The sequence below is a fragment of the Chelonia mydas genome, chromosome 16 (assembly GCF_015237465.2).
Source record: "Chelonia mydas isolate rCheMyd1 chromosome 16, rCheMyd1.pri.v2, whole genome shotgun sequence".
NCBI classification, from domain to species: Eukaryota; Metazoa; Chordata; order Testudines; family Cheloniidae; genus Chelonia; species Chelonia mydas.
Window position 1 is genome coordinate 6,427,587 of NC_057857.1, and position 17,456 is coordinate 6,445,042.

Below are 17,456 nucleotides of genomic sequence, written 5' to 3' on the forward strand. Positions count from 1 at the left end.
CTTTAATTACTAGTAATAAATGGGTGTATTGCAGCAGGGCATCATGGCCCCAGCTGAGATTGTCTAACTCATCACAGCTGCCCAGGCCACCCTCACCTGTCAATCCCTGCAATCAGCACACCACTTGTGGGCTTTCCACCACTCCGCAAGACAGTGTTAACCCTCTGCCTGCCAAGCCCTGGGTGGGTCTGTACTCCCTATCACCTTTCAGATTGGCTCCTTGCCTCCTCCTGGATTTGTGTATATTATTGGGGGGGGGAACCATTTCCAAGCGTTGTTTCGGAGCTCGGATCCCACTCATCCCCTGGCAGACTGATCCCTTTCTGAGTGGGACAATTCCCCCTGTTCTGTGCTTCCGCTGGCATGTGCTTGAATTGCTTGGAGGAAGGAGTTGGCTGCCTCAAGGCTCTGTTGTCTCTGCAAGCCTTGTCGACACCACAGAGGGAGATGGCCAGGAGCTCGCAAGCCCAAAGGTGCTTTTGCAAAGCAAGTAGTCAAACTGTTTCCTGGAACACTGCATCAGCCACTTCTTCTGCTGACTGAGACGCCCTAGGCAGCTGCAGTGTCATTGCTGAACTGTCTCTTCCCCCTGAGAGCCACCTAACCTCGTCTGTCCCATCAGCTCTGCCTCTATCTGCAAGTTTGAATGAATTTGTATCCATGTGGCTTCCAGCTGGGAAGGCTGCAGCTCAGCTGGTGAACCACAGCTCCTCTCCCTGAGAAGGGTGGTAAGTTTCCCCCTGACAGCTTGTTCGGAATAGCTTATTCATAGTCTGTTTTTTAACAGTGAATGTGCATAGGGGACAATAGCCAAATTCACCATTCAATTCGACCCGGGCAACCCCCCTGAAGTTAATAAGGCTGCATGAAGGCCAAAGCCGGGGGAATTTTAACACCAATTAGTAAACCAAAATGATTGCTTTGTTCGGAGATCCAGGGTCAGATTCTATTCTCGGCTCCTCTGGTATAAATCCAGAGTAATTCTATTTACACTGCTGTGACTGAGACTAGAATCTGGCCCCTAAGTACTTACAAAGCTTATGGCTTGCATAATTCCATTTCAAGTTGGCTTTTTCTGGTTTGTTTTGTTAGTTTAAAGCTGCTCTCAATTTACTAGACAATTCCTGGCACTTTTCTTTGTACCTCCCAACAATATGCAAGAGGAGAAGATGTAAGTCCTTGCTCTGACACTGGTCCCTCCTTCATGCAGAGTTTGATCCTGCACTCTTTACTCAGGCAAAACTTCCCTTGAGAGCAGGATCAGGTCCAAGGAGGGGGCTCTGAACTGAGCCCAGTTCTTGAGCTACGGAGCCCAATCCTGATCTCACCCTGGTTTTATACCACGGTTGTTCCTGATTTATCCCCACGAGAGGAAAATGAAGCCCATGGCCTTTTATCTTTGTACAATGGGTAGCTGCCTGTCTGAAATCTGTGGTCATTCTTTGAGCCAACAAAGCTCCTGCTCTGGAGAAAACCGAACGAGTCCACTCCAAATGAGCCCATAGCTTTGAGCAGAGTCACTGCCGTCTGCAGTAGGTGGCCCCTAACGTTTGTTGTCTTGGACAGCCATGTAGGCTGCTTGGTTTGGAGGATCATGCTGGGAGGCAGCTAAGGGTTATGATGTTAATCCGAAAGGAATTGCTTTGTAGCCTAAAATAGCAAGAAGCAGAATTTGCATCATCTTCCTTGATAGCAATTTGCAATTGTCTAGCAGTAACTCTTCTCACCTGAGCCTCATCAGAGCTTTGCAAACAATAACTAAGCTTCAACAAGCCCCTGGACTGGGTAATAATTAAGATTCCCCTGTTTGACAGAAGGGGAAACTGAGGCACAGAGTGGTTAAAGTCACCCAAGGTGTCTCAGGACTGGTGGAAAACCAAGGACTTGAATCCAGGTATCCTGATTCTCGGTCCACTGTGCTAACAAGCAGATAACACTCCCCTCTAAACCCCCTCACAAATTCCTTAGCCAGTTCTTTTGAGAACCACGATATAAAGACACTCAGAGGCTCTGAAGTGAAAAGAAAGATGCAATTTAATTGCAGGTTTCTACCTACATCATAAACTATGAGAGAATGAAACTGTATGTTCTAAGAATATCTCTGTAACTGTGGGGGGACAATGAACATTCTCATACTAACTTCCTCCCACACGCTGCTCCAGCCACACCCAGCCGGCTAGCTAACCATGAATAACTCATTACTGTGGATGTGGTCTCCAGAGAAGAGCCCTGTGAAAGTCTTGTAACCCATGTTATGGACACAGGGCAGGCAGAACCAGATGCATAGCTCGCTGACTGCCTGATAGGCAGTCTGACATGAGCTTCCTTTCAGGGTCTGTGTAGGATTTAAGATGACTGATGAAAAAAGAGAAGTAGTGGACTGTATGCCATAGCATTTTGCCCAAAACACTGTGGCATTTTCGGGGGATTACTCAAGCTTCGAAAGCTGAGCAGTGACTGATGTTGCAGGGTGCCTACATTTATGCACCAAAATACCTGCACCTAAATGTAGATTTCAGAGCCTGAAATGGCTAGTTAAGTGCTTTAATATGGACATACATCATGGGCGGCAGGAATAATAAGCCGGGAAGGCCAAGCCCTAGCCCCGTTCATGCTCCGCCCTCTCCCCCAAGCTGGCAGGAGCTCAGCTTCAACCAGAAGCCCTAGGCGGTTCAGCTGGGGCTCCTCCAGCCGTGGGGGAAGGCAGGTGCTTGAGGCTCTGGCAGAGGGGGGTAGGGGGTGAGGCTGCATGGCTGGCCTCCCTAGTGGTGAGTCTCATGCACCGCCCATGACATACATCCCCAACGTTAGGCTCCCATGTTTGAAAATAGAGCTGTAAACAACCTGTCAGTGGGGCCGAGGGCTTCACTTGTGTGGGCCCAGGTGATGGTCGATAAAATTAACCAAGTCCCGTGACGTGTGCCTGCCTAGCCATAGCTCTGTGTCCAGCCCTAAAGATTCTAATCTAAAGAGCAGAGTTTTGGGGTCCCAAAGGAGAATCCCGTCTAATCCTTGTTGGCGGGAAGAAAGGTAGCTGTGTTCCAGGGCTTTGGAGGTGGAGGGTTAATACCAGGAAAGACTTTGGGGGCAGGGGTGGAGCATTCCATCATCATGCTCATCTCCTCTGCCTTCCCTCAACAAAAGAACTCGGACTGTGCAGCAGTGATATTGCTGAGGGTAAGCCCTACTTCAGAGAGCACCAGTACCTGACCTGGAAGGCTTATGCTGCCTCCAGAGGTTGGGAATTTCCTGCTGCAATGATTTTCTGACAGCAAACACAATTTCTGCAAAATCAAAACTTTCTGTTGGGGAGGGAAATTCCATTTTGCCAATTTGCCATCAGGAAACTTGAAGTGAAATATTTTCTTCTGAGTCAGATCCACCTGAATTACAACACCCATAAGACAATGCACTGAGAGGGAAATGCAGTTAAATATTTCATTTAACTGGTGTGAAGTCTTTCTAAAGTGGATGATTCCAGCATTTGACAAGTGGCCTTAAATTAATGCAATGGCTTTTGGAACCAAGGGTTAAAAATACAACGTCACAGCTCATTTGTTCCAACTTTTTCACCTGGGGTAGTCAGTAATATCTTACATTACCGAAGAATCCAAAAATGCTTCAGAAAGTATGCCACAAAACTGAAATGCAGCCATCTCTGGAGCAAAGGGCAGCAATCAACCATGTAAAACACCTTGCACAACATTGGGAAGAGGGGAGACTTTTGGCCAAAGACGCTAGAGTAAGCCCCTATTACTAAGAAAAACATCACAGGTGTTTACAGGTCCATGGGGAGCGGACAGGACTTCATTTCTTAAGACCCACACATAATAATTTGCTTGGTGCTTTATATGTAACCTTTTTGCTTTCCCCGTAATACACTGGGAAAATTCAACCCTGGTATAAGCAGGCTCAAAGCTATTGTTTTCCATGGGTTTGTATTTGCTTAGAGCAGGCCAAATTCAGCCCTTTCATACTTTCATATCTACTGTATCTCATTCTTTGGCTGGCTAAATACTTAGTTTAATATGCTTGGCAGATGCTGTTAGCCACAGGGACATCATATTGCAGGGGACTTGCAAGACCCCGTAACTGTGCTGCAGACCTGCTTCTGGCATACTTCCTGGCATTGTTCTAAAATTCGGCTCATCGTTATCTCATCAAAGGAGAGAAGACGGACCCTAAAAGTGTCAATACTTTCTCTTTCTTGCCCCCTCTGCTGCAGGTCAGCCAAAGTATGGAGACTTCTTCCCAAGTCTTTAGCGCCACCAGCTTTCATCCTGTCACGAACGTCAGCACAGAGTGCAAGCCACAGGTGCTGCCCCATGTCATCCCCATCCTGATGAGCATCCTCTTCTTGGCCTGCCTTGTTCTGAACAGCACCAGTCTGTGGATATTCTGGTTCCATATCAAGCAGTGGAATTCTGGCATGATCCTCCAGTTCAACCTAGTCTTAACGGATGCCCTCCTTATTCCCATTGTGCCGCTGATGGTGGCCTACTTCAGCCTGGGCAACACCTGGCAATTTGGTCAGTTCCTCTGCCAGCTAAAAGTCTTCATCCTCAGCACCCACTTGTATGGCAGCATCTACTTCCTGACGCTCATCAGCATTCACAGGTACCTTGCTGTCGTTCACTATAGCACCAGGACCCTTTGGAAGAAGAAGTCCTTCATGAAGAAACTCAGCTTGTTTGTATGGTTTCTCCTAAGCATCCAAGGGCTGCCCTTCTTCATCATCCTCAAGACTTCATTACTCAGTGGCTCTGTGAAATGCCTGAGTATCCATCAGTCGGAGTTCTCCTCTCTGTACTTGTACTACAATATCTTCCTGGTGACGGTCAACTTCCTCCTCCCCTTTGGCATCTCCTTGACCTGCTATGCCTTGCTGGGCGCTACCATTGCTAAAATGAACAGTACGAGCCTCCGGGGCAGGGTGATGAAAACAAAGTCCTTACAGATGATAATGGTGTCCCTGGCTATCTTTGTCATCTGCTTTGTGCCACTGCATGTGAGCAGGACTGTGGGAGTGATTGTAAAGTATTACAATATGTCCTGCGAGCGCCTGCACCAGGTGGAAATGGCGTATTATGCCTCTTGGCTTTTCACCATGGTGAACTGCTGTCTCAATCCCTTGATCTACAGCTTTGCTAGTGAGAAGTTTAATGAGTCCTTCTCAAAATCCCTGAGAAAATTCCGGTTCTTAAAGTGAATTTGCAGGATTCAGGGCCCATGCTAGCACTTCCTGGGGGACCAGTCAGAGGTGCTGTAAATTCTAGGAGCCAGATCTTTAGTAGTGCCGGAACTCTGCTCGACACGGTTTGGAGACCGCAAATGTGGCTCTAAAGATGTGTCTCCCCTGCAGTGATGGGGAATGATTGCAGCTCATGGAGATACATCCAAGCTAGATTTAATCTAGATAGCTTGGGTCCCAGAGAAGTGAAGCTGTGGCAGTGCCCACTTCAGTGTATGCTGTGCAAGACCACCGGGAACCCTAACTACTCATTGGGGTAGTCCATGCTGAAGTGTACCCTGCTGCTCCTTCATTGTTCCAGTGCTCGAGCTAGCTAGATTAAAGCTAGCTCAGGTATGTCTACATGAGCTGGAATCCTACCCTATGATTGCACTGTAGACATATCCTGATCCCCAGGGCTGCTGGGTGCCAGTTCATCCCCTGGCAAAATTTAGAGCAACCTCAGGACTGCTCTAAGGTCTACCAGCTGTAATGGTCTCCAAGGGGTCTTTCCTGCAGCCAGGGGATCACTGGAGTGTAAGAGTGCTCTTGCCATATGCTTTTCCCAGTCAACTCCCACTAAACTGACAGCTGTAAGGGGAAACCCTCAGGTAGCTGGCTCTGCCAACTTTTGTTTTCCTTGGTGCTGTTGGAACGGCCCAGCACAGCTACAGTGGGGTTGATGATCTGGACTTAAGGCTGTAAACCAAAAGACAGTTTTTCAGTGTCAGCCAACCCAGTGAAAAACCCATTTCTGCAAAGGAGCAAAACGTGTTGAACCCTTGTCTTCCATGCAAATCATAATGCAGTTTCTCACCAGGAGAAAAAATGTCTCTGAAGGTAACGAGCAATGCAAGGTGCAGGATGGGCTTGTGAACCCAGCACCAAAGCATATAGGAAAGAGAACCTTCCTCCAGATGGACAGCCTATCCCCACTTTATGTCATTGGCTGTAGAATCTAGAAGCTAGCTGTATTACCCAAAGCAACAGCCAAAGAGGAAGTCTCTTTAGAGACAAATGTGTGAGGGGGAGGTTTGCACCACCCTTGATTTAATTATACCAGTGTGGCAGGCAGCAGATTCAATGAGATGAGGGTTCCTTATTTTAAAAGGAAAGCCAGTGTCCCTTCTGCACTACAAAACTTGTCAACCTTAGTGTCCAAGCTACTGGGGCTTTTTAAAGTGCCAAAATCAGTTGCACCATATCGTGGAGAATTTGCCTGGCAAGTTTCTAGGCTCTCAAGCCATGACCCCTTACATGGGAGAAAGCTGAAAGCATGCATGAGCTCCAAAATGTTCAGTGAAATACACTGTAGTAAAGAACGGAATTATCAGATGCATAGATGAACATGATTTGTTGGGGAAGAGTCGACACAGCTATTGTAAAGGGAAATCATGCCTCACCAATCTATTAGAATTCCTTGACAGGGTCAACAAGCATGTTGACAAGGGTGATCCAGTGTATATAGTGTACTTGAATAGTAGTTTGTGCGTTTTACTTCTGGAAGTTCCTGGTTCAATTCCTGCTCACAACCAAGATAGCGGTTGTCACATAGAGGAGGCAAATGTGATTCTTAACCACCATGTTATCAAGTCCTGCTCAGAGCAAATCTAAGTGATATGGTGGTACAAACAGCTATGCTCTGTGTATATGAGTGCCAGATCACCTATAGTGGTGCAACAGTGGGAGATCTCCCAGAACAGGCTAGTGTAGACAAAACCAAAGGAGAAGTTATAAAGGCACATTGCTCGGAAACTTTGTAGTGCTTTGCCTGACAATGCAACTTAAGAAACTCACATTGCTGCTCTTTGACTGCTGTACCTTGTCATCTGTTACCTGCTGACTTAACCTAATAATTATTGTATTTGCTAACTACTTCAGTTCTGTAACCGAAACATATTTATCCAACAAACTTCAACCGTGCCTGCTTATTGGGGAAGCAGTTTGATCTAGCAGCTAGAGCAGGGGAGTACCAGTCAGGTGATTAAGGTTTTAATCTTATCTCTATACTACTTACACATCCACCACACAGGGGAATTGTCTCCAAGCTCAGTTCACTGATGTCTTTAATGTGCCTTGCAAGAGGAAAGGTGCCATAACGCTTTTAATGATGTTATAATTGGATAAATAATGCTTGGATAATTATTATAAAGCTGCTAACAACTCTGAGGAATGATGGTGCCAAGCTGCAAAATGAATGCTGTCCCCACCCTCCCAAGGTGGGTGTGCATGTGATCTAAACCAGGGGTTTGCTTGGGGGCTCCCCTCCTTGTAAGTACAAATATTTTTGTGGTATTAAGGCATTGCACAAATAGGACAGACAATTGTATCAGCGGAAACACTGAATTTCTATGCTACCTGCTAACTGCTTTAGTTGGCTAGTATAAAACCTAGCATGTGGTAAATTAGCACGACAGGTGGGGGCATGAATTAATGGTGACCTATTATACTTTGCATTTAACAGCATTTATATTAATTCAAATGAATGGACCCAGCTCACCATTGCCTTGCAATGTTGCAGAGGCATTTACCACAATTCAAAATGCTGCCGTTCTGATGTGGCCCAGTTTTGCACTCCCTTTGTGCCAGGGTAACTCCCAGTGAAACAGGAGAGTCACACCCAGCGTTTCGCTTTCAGCGACTTTGTGCAAATTGCAACGTTCTCTTAGTTCTGACTTGTATTGTCTGAAAACTCAGTGAAAGGAATGTTCTGCCTCTGCTCCATGCGTCTGTTTCCAAAAGGTGGGCCACCTTGGCAAGCACACTGTATTTTTTCACACTCCCTCACTCCCAAGCTCTAAGGAAACTAAACACAAAGAGAGGGCTCATCAGCCCATGTAAACTGGAATAGTCCCATTGAAGTCAGTGGAGCTATGCCAATTTACACCAGCTAAGGGTCTTGCCAAGCCCTGGCTCAGCTGCCAAATGGGGTGTGTGCCACTCAAGTTAGAAGCAGGACAATGTGACACTGAAAAGTCACACCCACCGCCTGTGCTACGTCCTCTCTTTAGAGTGGTATCCAGTCATCAGCAGACTCATCACGTTAGCAGGGACGCTGGGAAGTCACAGCTGCAAAACTGTCAACTAAGGTCCTATGAGTTTGGTAGCTGCATGCAGAACACTGGGGATCTGCACTGTTTCTACAGTCTTTGGACCAGACTGAGTTACATGGGTGTAAATCAGGAGTAACTCCTCTGCAGTCAACAGAGTGACCCTCAATTTACACTGCTAGAACAGCCATCAGTCTGGCCCTTTACTGTGCATCATAGGCAAGCTGTGCCTACAGCATCTTTGGCAGGTTAACAAGCCTTGTGGATGGGGGGAAGCGGTAGATGGGGTATTTCTTTATTTTAGTGGAGCTTTTGGTACTGTCCTGCATGACCTTCTCATAAATAAACTAGGGAAATGCAACCTAGATGCAACTACTGTAAGATGGGTGCAAAACTGGTTGGAAAACCATTCCCAGAGAGCAGTTATCAGTGGTTCACAGTCAAGTTGGAAGGGCATAATGAGTGGGGTCCTGCAGGGATCAGTTCTGGGTCTGGGTCTGTTCAATATCTTTATCGATGTAGATAATGGCAAAGAGAGTACACTTATAAAGTTTGCAGATGCAACCCCTCCCCACTTGGTATCAAGTGCTTTGGAAAATAGGATGAAAATTCAAAATGGTCTGGACAAACTGGAGAAATGATCTGAAGTCAATAGGATGAAATTCAATAAGGACAAATGCAAAGGACTCCACTTAGGAAGGAACAATCAGTTGCACACATACAAAATGGGAAATGACTGCCTAGGAAGGAGTACTGCAGAAAGGGATCTAGGGGTCATAGTGAACCACAAGCTAAATATGAATCAACAGTGTAACACTGTTGCAAAAAAAAGCAAACGTAATTCTGGGATGTATTAGCTGGAGTACTGTAAGCAAGACATGAGAAGTAATTCTTCCGCTCTACTCCACGCTGATTAGGCCTCAACTGGAGTATTGTGTTCAGTTCTGGGCACCACATTTCAGCAAAGATGTGGACAAATTGGAGAGAGTCCAAAGAAGAGCAACAGAAAGGATTAAAGGTTTAGAAAACATTGACTGTGAGGGAAGATTGAAAAAGCTGGATTTGTTTAGTGTGGAGAAGAGAAGACGGAGAGGGGACATGATAACAGTTTTCAAGTACGTAAAAGGTTGTTACAAGGAGGAGGAAGAAAAATTGTTCTTCTTAACCTCAGAGGCTAGGACAAGAAGTAATGGGCTTAAATTGCAGCAAGGGCGGTTTAGGTTGGACATTAGGAAAAACTTCCTAACTGTCAGGGTGGTTAAGCACTGGAATAAATTGCCTAGGGAGGTTGTGGGATCTCCGCCATTGGAGATTTTTAAAAGCAGGTTAGACAAACACCTGTCAGGGATGGTCTAGATAAAACTGAGTCCTGCCATGAGTGCAGGGGACTGGACTAGATGACCTCTGGAGGCCCCTTCCAGGCCTACAATGCTATGATTCTATGAACTTCTCCGAAGCCAGTGCACAGCATGGGAGATGTTGAAGCATCACCGAGTTCTTTGGGGGCCTTTCTGAGCAAGTCCCACCCTTCTGCACTTCTTTCCTTTGGGAGCACATGTCCTCCCTTTGCTCCACTGCCCATTCCATTTCTGCAGGGTGAACCGAACCAGCTGCCAGGTGACCAAGGGGAAATGCCAAAGCTGAAGGAGCAGGGGAAATCTCTCTGTGAAGGGGTATACTACACTTAAAGGGCCAGCCAGGAGCTGCAATCGGAATCACCTGCACACAATCAAGGTGGCTCCCTGCTTCACCGGAGGACAACCCTATTTAAAATAGGAGGAGGAAGCTGAGTGAGAGGGGGTGTAGACTTGAAACTGTGCAATTAGCTAGGGATGGTGATCTCTGCTCCAGCTCCCTGAAGATTGGTCTAACCAGACTCAGACTCTTTTAAGTTTTGAGTGACCCAAACCTGGGCTCTGAGGTAAGAGCCTTAAACTTTTGTCCAAGTGCTCCTTTTTAGGATGGTGTCATTTAAGGGAGACTTACGTATGTTAATTAGGGTGTTTGGCTTGTCATTGGCCTGATCAAACAAGCACACTGGTTAACACCCGGTTGGGGTAAAGTAAGGTCAAGTATACCTGCAGGGCTGCGCCTGGCCATGACGGGGTATGTAGGGGTCGCCAATCCCTTTATATCCTCCCACAGCTGCAAGCTGCTGATGCTGGGGCTGCCTCCTGGAGGACGGACCCATGAATTTGTTGTCTAACAGCTGTTACAACCTGATGTACAAATCACCCAGAAAGGGCAGAGCTTCCGTCTCTCAGCCACACACTCAAGAGATGTCTCTTCATAAAGCAGGGAAGTGGAAGTCCATGTCCAGATTTGGTCTTTGATATTTATATCTCCTAATGTCACACTGAAGACATTACTGGTGGTGGAGGACTAGGTTAAAACGGGGAAGTCTCCCGAAATGGTTAAAATACAATGAAGTCTTCAGTCATAAATGGGGTTCAAAGGTCAGCAGCGGAGTGGTGACACCTTCAGGAATGCTGCTAAGAACAGCGTTCAGCCCCATCTAAACACCAAGCCCAAATCCAGTTTTAACTATGTCCGGAGATGACTGTGCTGGATCTGGGTCCTCAACATGCCACCTTGCAGCTCTCTCTCATTGATACCATGCTCGTCACGGGGCTAACAGGCAGCTTGGTCTGTTAGCATGGAAATATGGCCCCGCTTGTTACCCGGGGTTCTTTTAACCCAAAGCTCTTGGTAACGTTTACTCTGTGCGAGGCAGTGTCAGGAAATAAATCAGGGGAGACACGGCCGTCCAACCGATAGATGGCTGGCACAAACAGGACAACACAAGACAGCTTTCTCTTAAAGCTAAACTTGACTTAGTCTCAAGCACTTACATGCGTCCGCGACCAGTTAGTAAAACACCCCCAACCCTCGATAATTACCAAAGCTGAGCTTGGCTTTCGAGTGGCACCGTGACAGGCTTCTGCTGGTCAGGCTTCAGTCTGCTGGTGGGGACCCCAAGATGCTTCCAGAGGGAGCATCCCTGAAGAGTGCCTTCTGAGAAGTCTGGTTACCTCAAACTTTTCCCCCTTATTTATACATTAGTAACATAATGACATATCCCTTAAAGAAAACTTGCTGAGCAAGCAGTTTTGAAAGATCAAGCAAGAGATTTCCTTATGGTCATCAATTTACCAGATACGGTTTGGGGGTGGGGGGGTGGGGTTTCAGAGTGTCCATGCCTTGGGTCCCTGACAAACATTCCCGGGGGCACATAGTGACAGACTTCCTGTTTTTCTAAAATACATAGATCAGCAATTTCAACATTCTCAGCAGGAAGGACGCAGGGTCAATCTGCCCTGTCTGTGGTACCCAAAACCCCCTCCCCTCCTGCCTTGGTTAAGCTGAGGCCACTGCATGACCAATTTACAACCTGCTGACTTGGCTACTTTTAGCAATAAGCCAGAGAGGTTCATGATGGCCTGCTAACTTGACTATTAGCAACACACAATAGTGGTTCAGTGTGGCCTGCTAGCTTGGCTTACTGTTAGTAACAAGCGATCGTGGGTTAGGCACTTTACTGGTTTGCCAAAATCTCCCCGAACACTCTCTCCTCCCATACCAGGTCAGAGGTGTAATGTGAAGATTTATTGGTATTGGTGAAGGAAAGCTAGGGGGTGAAGATGGCTCCTGCATTTGGAGCTGGTGAACCTGATCTTTTCAGGAAGGAAAGTCTACAACAGCAAACCAGCTGCCCCAAACGCTTTGTCCCCACCCAGCCCTCATGAGTCTTACTCTGAACTAATGCAGCTAGCTACGCTGTTTCTGAAGAGCGTGGACGGACCTAAATGTTTAGGTACACAAGCACTTCTTGTGCTACAGTATGGGCTAACCCACGATGCTTCCCACATAGGCTTATTTCAAGCGCAGCTGCAGCTGAAGGTATCACACACACATTGTATGAAGACAGGTTTCAGAGTAGCAGCCGGGTCAGTCTGTATTCGCAAAAAGAAAAGGAGGACTTGTGGCACCTTAGAGACTAACCAATTTCTTTGAGCATAAGCTTTCGGGAGCTACAGCTCACTTCATCGGATGCGTAGGCTAGAAAGTACGGTTCTGCCGATTTGGGATAGACTCCTAGCAGAACATCCTGCAGTTCTCACCTGCCCCGACAAACCGCTACTAAGTTAGAAACAAAGCTAGTCAGGAATAAGAGTTGTTTCCTTGAAAAATTATGACTTTTTATAGAAAACTTTCAGCCAAAAAGTTTTGACCAAACCTCAACATTTTCTGCAAAAAGCAGATATTCTTTTGCAAAAAATTTCATTTAGCCAAAAACCCTATTTTTCGTCAAAAAACACCCCCCAGCTTCAATGGAAAATCTTCAACCAGCCCCCATTGGACACATGAATGGGAAGCAGAGTTTAATTACAAATCAAACACACTAGATAACAAATAGGGGAAAGGCCTTCGCTTCCTGACTCCTTCCTTACATTTCTAGTGATTGCGTGTGAGAAGAAGGCCATCTTGTGAACAACTGAGGAATAACATGCATTACACAGGAATATTTTCAACACCGCCTGACTTGGCTACCTATGATCACAGTGATTCTTTTGATTTGTTTTGCTGTGGTTCTGTCAGTTTCGTTCCTATACACAGGTGACACTGAAATGTACAAGACTCTGCTCTATCATATTTTCTTTGTGTATAACAATGGCTAGTTACCTAGATACTTAAATGATGATTTGTGGGTGCCTCCTCTTTACGAGATGAGTTATAACCATGTCCTGGACTTAAATGCCAAGGAGTTTATTATTACTACATTAACAAGAAGCAACCTTGAACTGTAACCAAATGGGCTGTCCCAGCTCCCATCACAGTGCTGACAACCCCGAGTATTCAAAAATCCTGAATCAGGCCCCAAAAAAACCAAACATGGGAATTGGCTTTAAAATCATGAGCTCATAACAATACATTTGAGGTTCTTTCCATTTGTTTCCAGGTGCTGGAGCATTTAGGGGTCATGCTTTCAAGTATATCTCTGCAACCACAAGGGATAGAAACTGGATTTTTTAAAAATGCGAGCTGTGGTCTTGGTGTAGTCACAGGACTCCAGGAGCTGGGGCTTTAAAAAATGCCAGATATTGTGAGACTTCACAGAAAATCATGTGAGCTTCCAATACTGCATCGTCTTTCTCTGTCTCTGGGAGGAAAGAAGATGGAGTTTAAAAGCCACACTGCCTGACCAGCGGCATCCCTGAAAGCACCTCTCAGTGAGCCCAGACCCACCTTCTCCTATTCCCCATTTAGCCATGGGGTGGGACATGTTTCAGTGAGGATAATCTGGAGCTAGAAGCAAAGCTGGATTGGGCAAAAGGCTGCAGCGTGGGTGGTGATAGATACCCCTCTGAGCTCATGAGAATGTAGGTATAGCTCGGTCGTTTGCCTTTTTAAGGGCCAATGTTCTGGGGCCAGTCAGCCCTGTTTGGAGACAGACCCCCTTTAAGAACAGGTGTCTGGGCTGGGCAGATCATCATAGAAGATTAGGGTTGGAAGAGACCTCAGGAAGTATCTAGTACAATCCCCTGCTCAAAGCAGGACCAACACCCAGCTAAATCATCCCAGCCAGGGCTTTATCAACCTCTAAGGATGGAGATTCCACCACCTCCCTAGGGAACCCATTCCAGTGCTTCACCCCCCTCCTAGTAAATAGTGTTTCCTAATATCCAACCTAGACCTCCCCCACTGCAACTTGAGACCATTGCTCCTTGTTCTGTCGTCTGCCACCACTGAGAACAGCCGAGCTCCATCCTCTTTGGAACCCCCCTTCAGGTAGTTGAAGGCTGCTATCAAATCCCCCCTCACTTTTCTCTCTTCACTCTCACTCTTCTGCATCTCTCCAGATGCAGCTGGGAAAGGATCCAGTGGTTCTTATAAAGGGCTGAGAGGCTGAGTTGTGGGAAGCAGATGGGCTGCTATAACTGTAGGAAAGAGATACAATGAGAAGCTTCTGGGCCCTTGCAGCCTGCTTTGGTCGGGGGAATAGCTTCATTTTGCAACTACTTTGTGTGTATTTTGTTGGAGGAATAAACTGTGCCCTGAAGGAAGGGCCTGAATAGACTCTGGACATGGCATTTAATCCTTCCTGGGCTGGGGAAACAAGCCAGCTGCCCTAGGGGGGCATGGGGAGAGCAGACCCCCTATCAGTCGCAACAGTGGAGAGTCAGTCACAGAAATGTAGGGCTGGAAGGGACCTTGGCAGTTCATCAAATCCAGCTCCCTGAGCTGAGGGAGGACCAAGTAAACTTGGACCATCCCTGACAGGTGTTTGTCCAGCCTAGATCAGCAGGGAACAAAGGCTTTGCTACCTGAGTCCTGATCTGTGAGCTACAGGAAACATGGTGGTGATCTCATTCCAATTCCTAATTGACACGCAGCTGTGTTACAAAAACCATAGCCATCAGGACGAATCAGTCCCTGGGTTGAGAGCTTCTGCAGAAAAGCCAGGGATTGAATGGGCAGGACAGTCTGAGCTACCTGCCCCAACTAAAGATGGTGCCCTTCAAGGCAGGGTTGAAGGCCACTGGCAGAATGGTGTGGAGGAATCTTGTGCTATTTCTGTCTGAGGTTTACCTGCTCTGGGGATAACTAGAGGACATTAGTCCCTAAAACACATGACTATGATCTAAGCCCTGTTACATCGCTGATACGGCCAAAGTGAAAAACAGGTTCACATGAGCAGAGGAGGGAAACAAAAGAACAATGGCAGCTGGATTTGTTCCAGGGGAGGTATTTGTCTCAAAAGAATCTAACATTGAAACATATTTCTAAAATACACCAAGTCGTGTAAACAAAGCCAAGTCCAAACAGCCACTTAATGCAACCTCAAGAAGCGATAATGGGTCCATTTACATTCAGCAGGGATTAAACCCTATTTTCTAGTGATAATGTGCAGATTGGATGCGGGGGGCAGGTCTTGAAGTGAGAACAAAACATACAGGCTGGGATTCCTTACAAAGCCTTTTAATGTACGTCCTGGGAAAGAAAGGAGAAAACAGGCAACAGGACCCTGCTTTACAGTAGTGTCAGAGAGAAGAGACTCAAGCCTGGAGGAAGAGAAACACCAAATTTTTAAGGATATTGGCTCCAAGAGCAAGATTCATATTCATTCTAAGGCCCCTTTGCGCCACTCTGGTACAGTAAAGGGGCCAGAAAGTCAGCATGGGAACTCAGGCCAAAGTGCCTCAATGTGGGGTTGGCCATACTGAGACACCTTGTGTGGCCTGGGACTCAGAAGAACTGGGTTCTTTTTCCAGGTTTGCTGCTGGACTTTGCTCAAGTCATTTACCTGCTCTGGGCAAAAGTTTCCCCATCTGTGAAATGGGGGTAATGATACTGACCTCCTTTGTCAAGTGTTTTGGGGTGTACTGATGAAAAGTACTGCATCAGAGCTCCTTATTACTGCTGCCCTTTGGCCCAAGAGGCAAGAATTTGGGCCAGTATTTGGGGCCTTGCTGGATTGTTTCTGTTAGGATGGGACACTGATATGAGTCAAGTATTTCTTTGGTGCAATCCTCTCTATTGACAAAGAATGTCCACAAAGTTGTTTCCCTGAATGCAGTAGGAGGTAATTTTCCTGCTCACACATCCAAGGCTACTTTCCAGCCAGTCCTGTACCCAAAAAGTTCTCTCTTGGCTTCAGCCCAGGGCCACACTCACCAGTGACTCTCTAGCTTTCTGGTCCTGTCTGCCTTTGACACACACAACTCCCCAATCAATACCCCATCCTCTACAGTTGCAATCAGTTCCAGGGAAACCCCTTGTATTCTCCCTGAGGTGAGTTCAAGCTCAGGCCTTCCCACACAGCCCAGAACCTTGGACAGTGGCTTCTGTTTCAGCTCTCTCTAAGCGAAGCGGCATTTTATTGCTCCCTCATTTAACCTGAATGAAAGCACACCCATCAGCTCCTCAAAGAGCCCCGTGACTGCACATAGATCAGAGACAGCTGCCGGCAGTCATCACCATCTGCAGCATAACATTATTATTAAAGTATGATTTTTTTTCTCTTAGATGTGGAGAATACCTAATTTCCATTGACTTCACTGGGAGTTCTGGATGGTTAGCACCCAAGATCAGTGGCCACATTTGGAATTTCTGGCCCATGCCAACTTGACTGAGACCCAAGTGCTCCAAAATCGCAAGTGACTTTTAGTTACTTCTTTCTTTTATTTATTTGCTTATTAGTTTCCCTGTATCTAATGGGCATGCCCACAGTAACATGCACAGTTGTTTATCAGATGGGGAGGGGGAATGCCGGAAAGTGGAATAGAAAGGTTTGCTCTGCCACCTGAATTCCTGCAGGCTATAAAGATACCTTTTTTCTACACCCCATAGCCAACTGTTACCCAAACCATCAACCGTTAATCCCAGCACCTGCACAGTAATAGGGAAACTGGTCTGTTATACGTCCTAGGTGCATCAAGGCCCTAGAAAGAGGTGAATTCTCTTCACAGGCTGAGCCCTGGTGATGAATGTGGGGCTTAGAGGCAGGCAGCTCTGCTGTCGGTGTCAATCCTGAAGCACTTGCATGAGAGGAAAGTGATCAGGAACAGCCAGCATGGATTCACCAAGGGAAGGTCATGCCTGACTAATCTAATCGCCTTTTATGATGAGATTACTGGCTCTGTGGATGAAGGGAAAGCAGTGGATGTATTGTTTCTTGACTTTAGCAAAGCTTTTGACATGGTCTCCCACAGTATTCTTGTCAGCAAGTTAAGGAAGTATGGGCTGGATGAAAGCACTATAAGGTGGGTAGAAAGTTGGCTAGATTGTAGGGCTCAACGGGTAGTGATCAATGGCTCCATGTCTAGTTGGCAGCCGGTGTCAAGTGGAGTGCCCCAGGGGTCGGTCCTGGGGCCGGTTTTGTTCAATATCTTCACAAATGATCTGGAGGATGGTGTGGATTGCACTCTCAGCAAATTTGCGGATGATACTAAACTGGGAGGAGTGGTAGATACGCTAGAGGGGAGGGATAGGATACAGAGGGACCTAGACAAATTGGAGGATTGGGCCAAAAGAAATCTGATGAGGTTCAATAAGGATAAGTGCAGGGTCCTGCACTTAGGACGGAAGAATCCAATGCACCGCTACAGACTAGGGACCGAATGGCTCGGCAGCAGTTCTGCGGAAAAGGACCTAGGGGTGACAGTGGACGACAA

General features: G+C 46.7%; 1 protein-coding gene across 2 annotated transcripts; it reads left to right on the plus strand.

Annotated features, from left to right (window-relative positions):
• The first annotated feature begins 273 nt into the window (after positions 1 to 273).
• On the plus strand, positions 274 to 16,424 carry LOC122463123 (P2Y purinoceptor 2-like). 2 transcript variants are annotated; one of them, XR_006286159.1, is made up of 2 exons: positions 274 to 728; positions 16,309 to 16,424. XR_006286159.1 is itself a non-coding variant. In XM_043530407.1 (2 exons), exon 2 carries the CDS (start codon positions 4,238 to 4,240, stop codon positions 5,207 to 5,209), a length of 972 nt encoding a protein of 323 aa, XP_043386342.1. In that variant the 5' UTR covers positions 274 to 728; positions 4,226 to 4,237; the 3' UTR covers positions 5,210 to 7,071. The 2 variants fall into 2 exon arrangements, 1 of the variants encoding a protein (XP_043386342.1); XM_043530407.1 differs by lacking the exon at positions 16,309 to 16,424 and adding an exon at positions 4,226 to 7,071.
• The last annotated feature ends 1,032 nt before the right edge of the window (positions 16,425 to 17,456 follow it).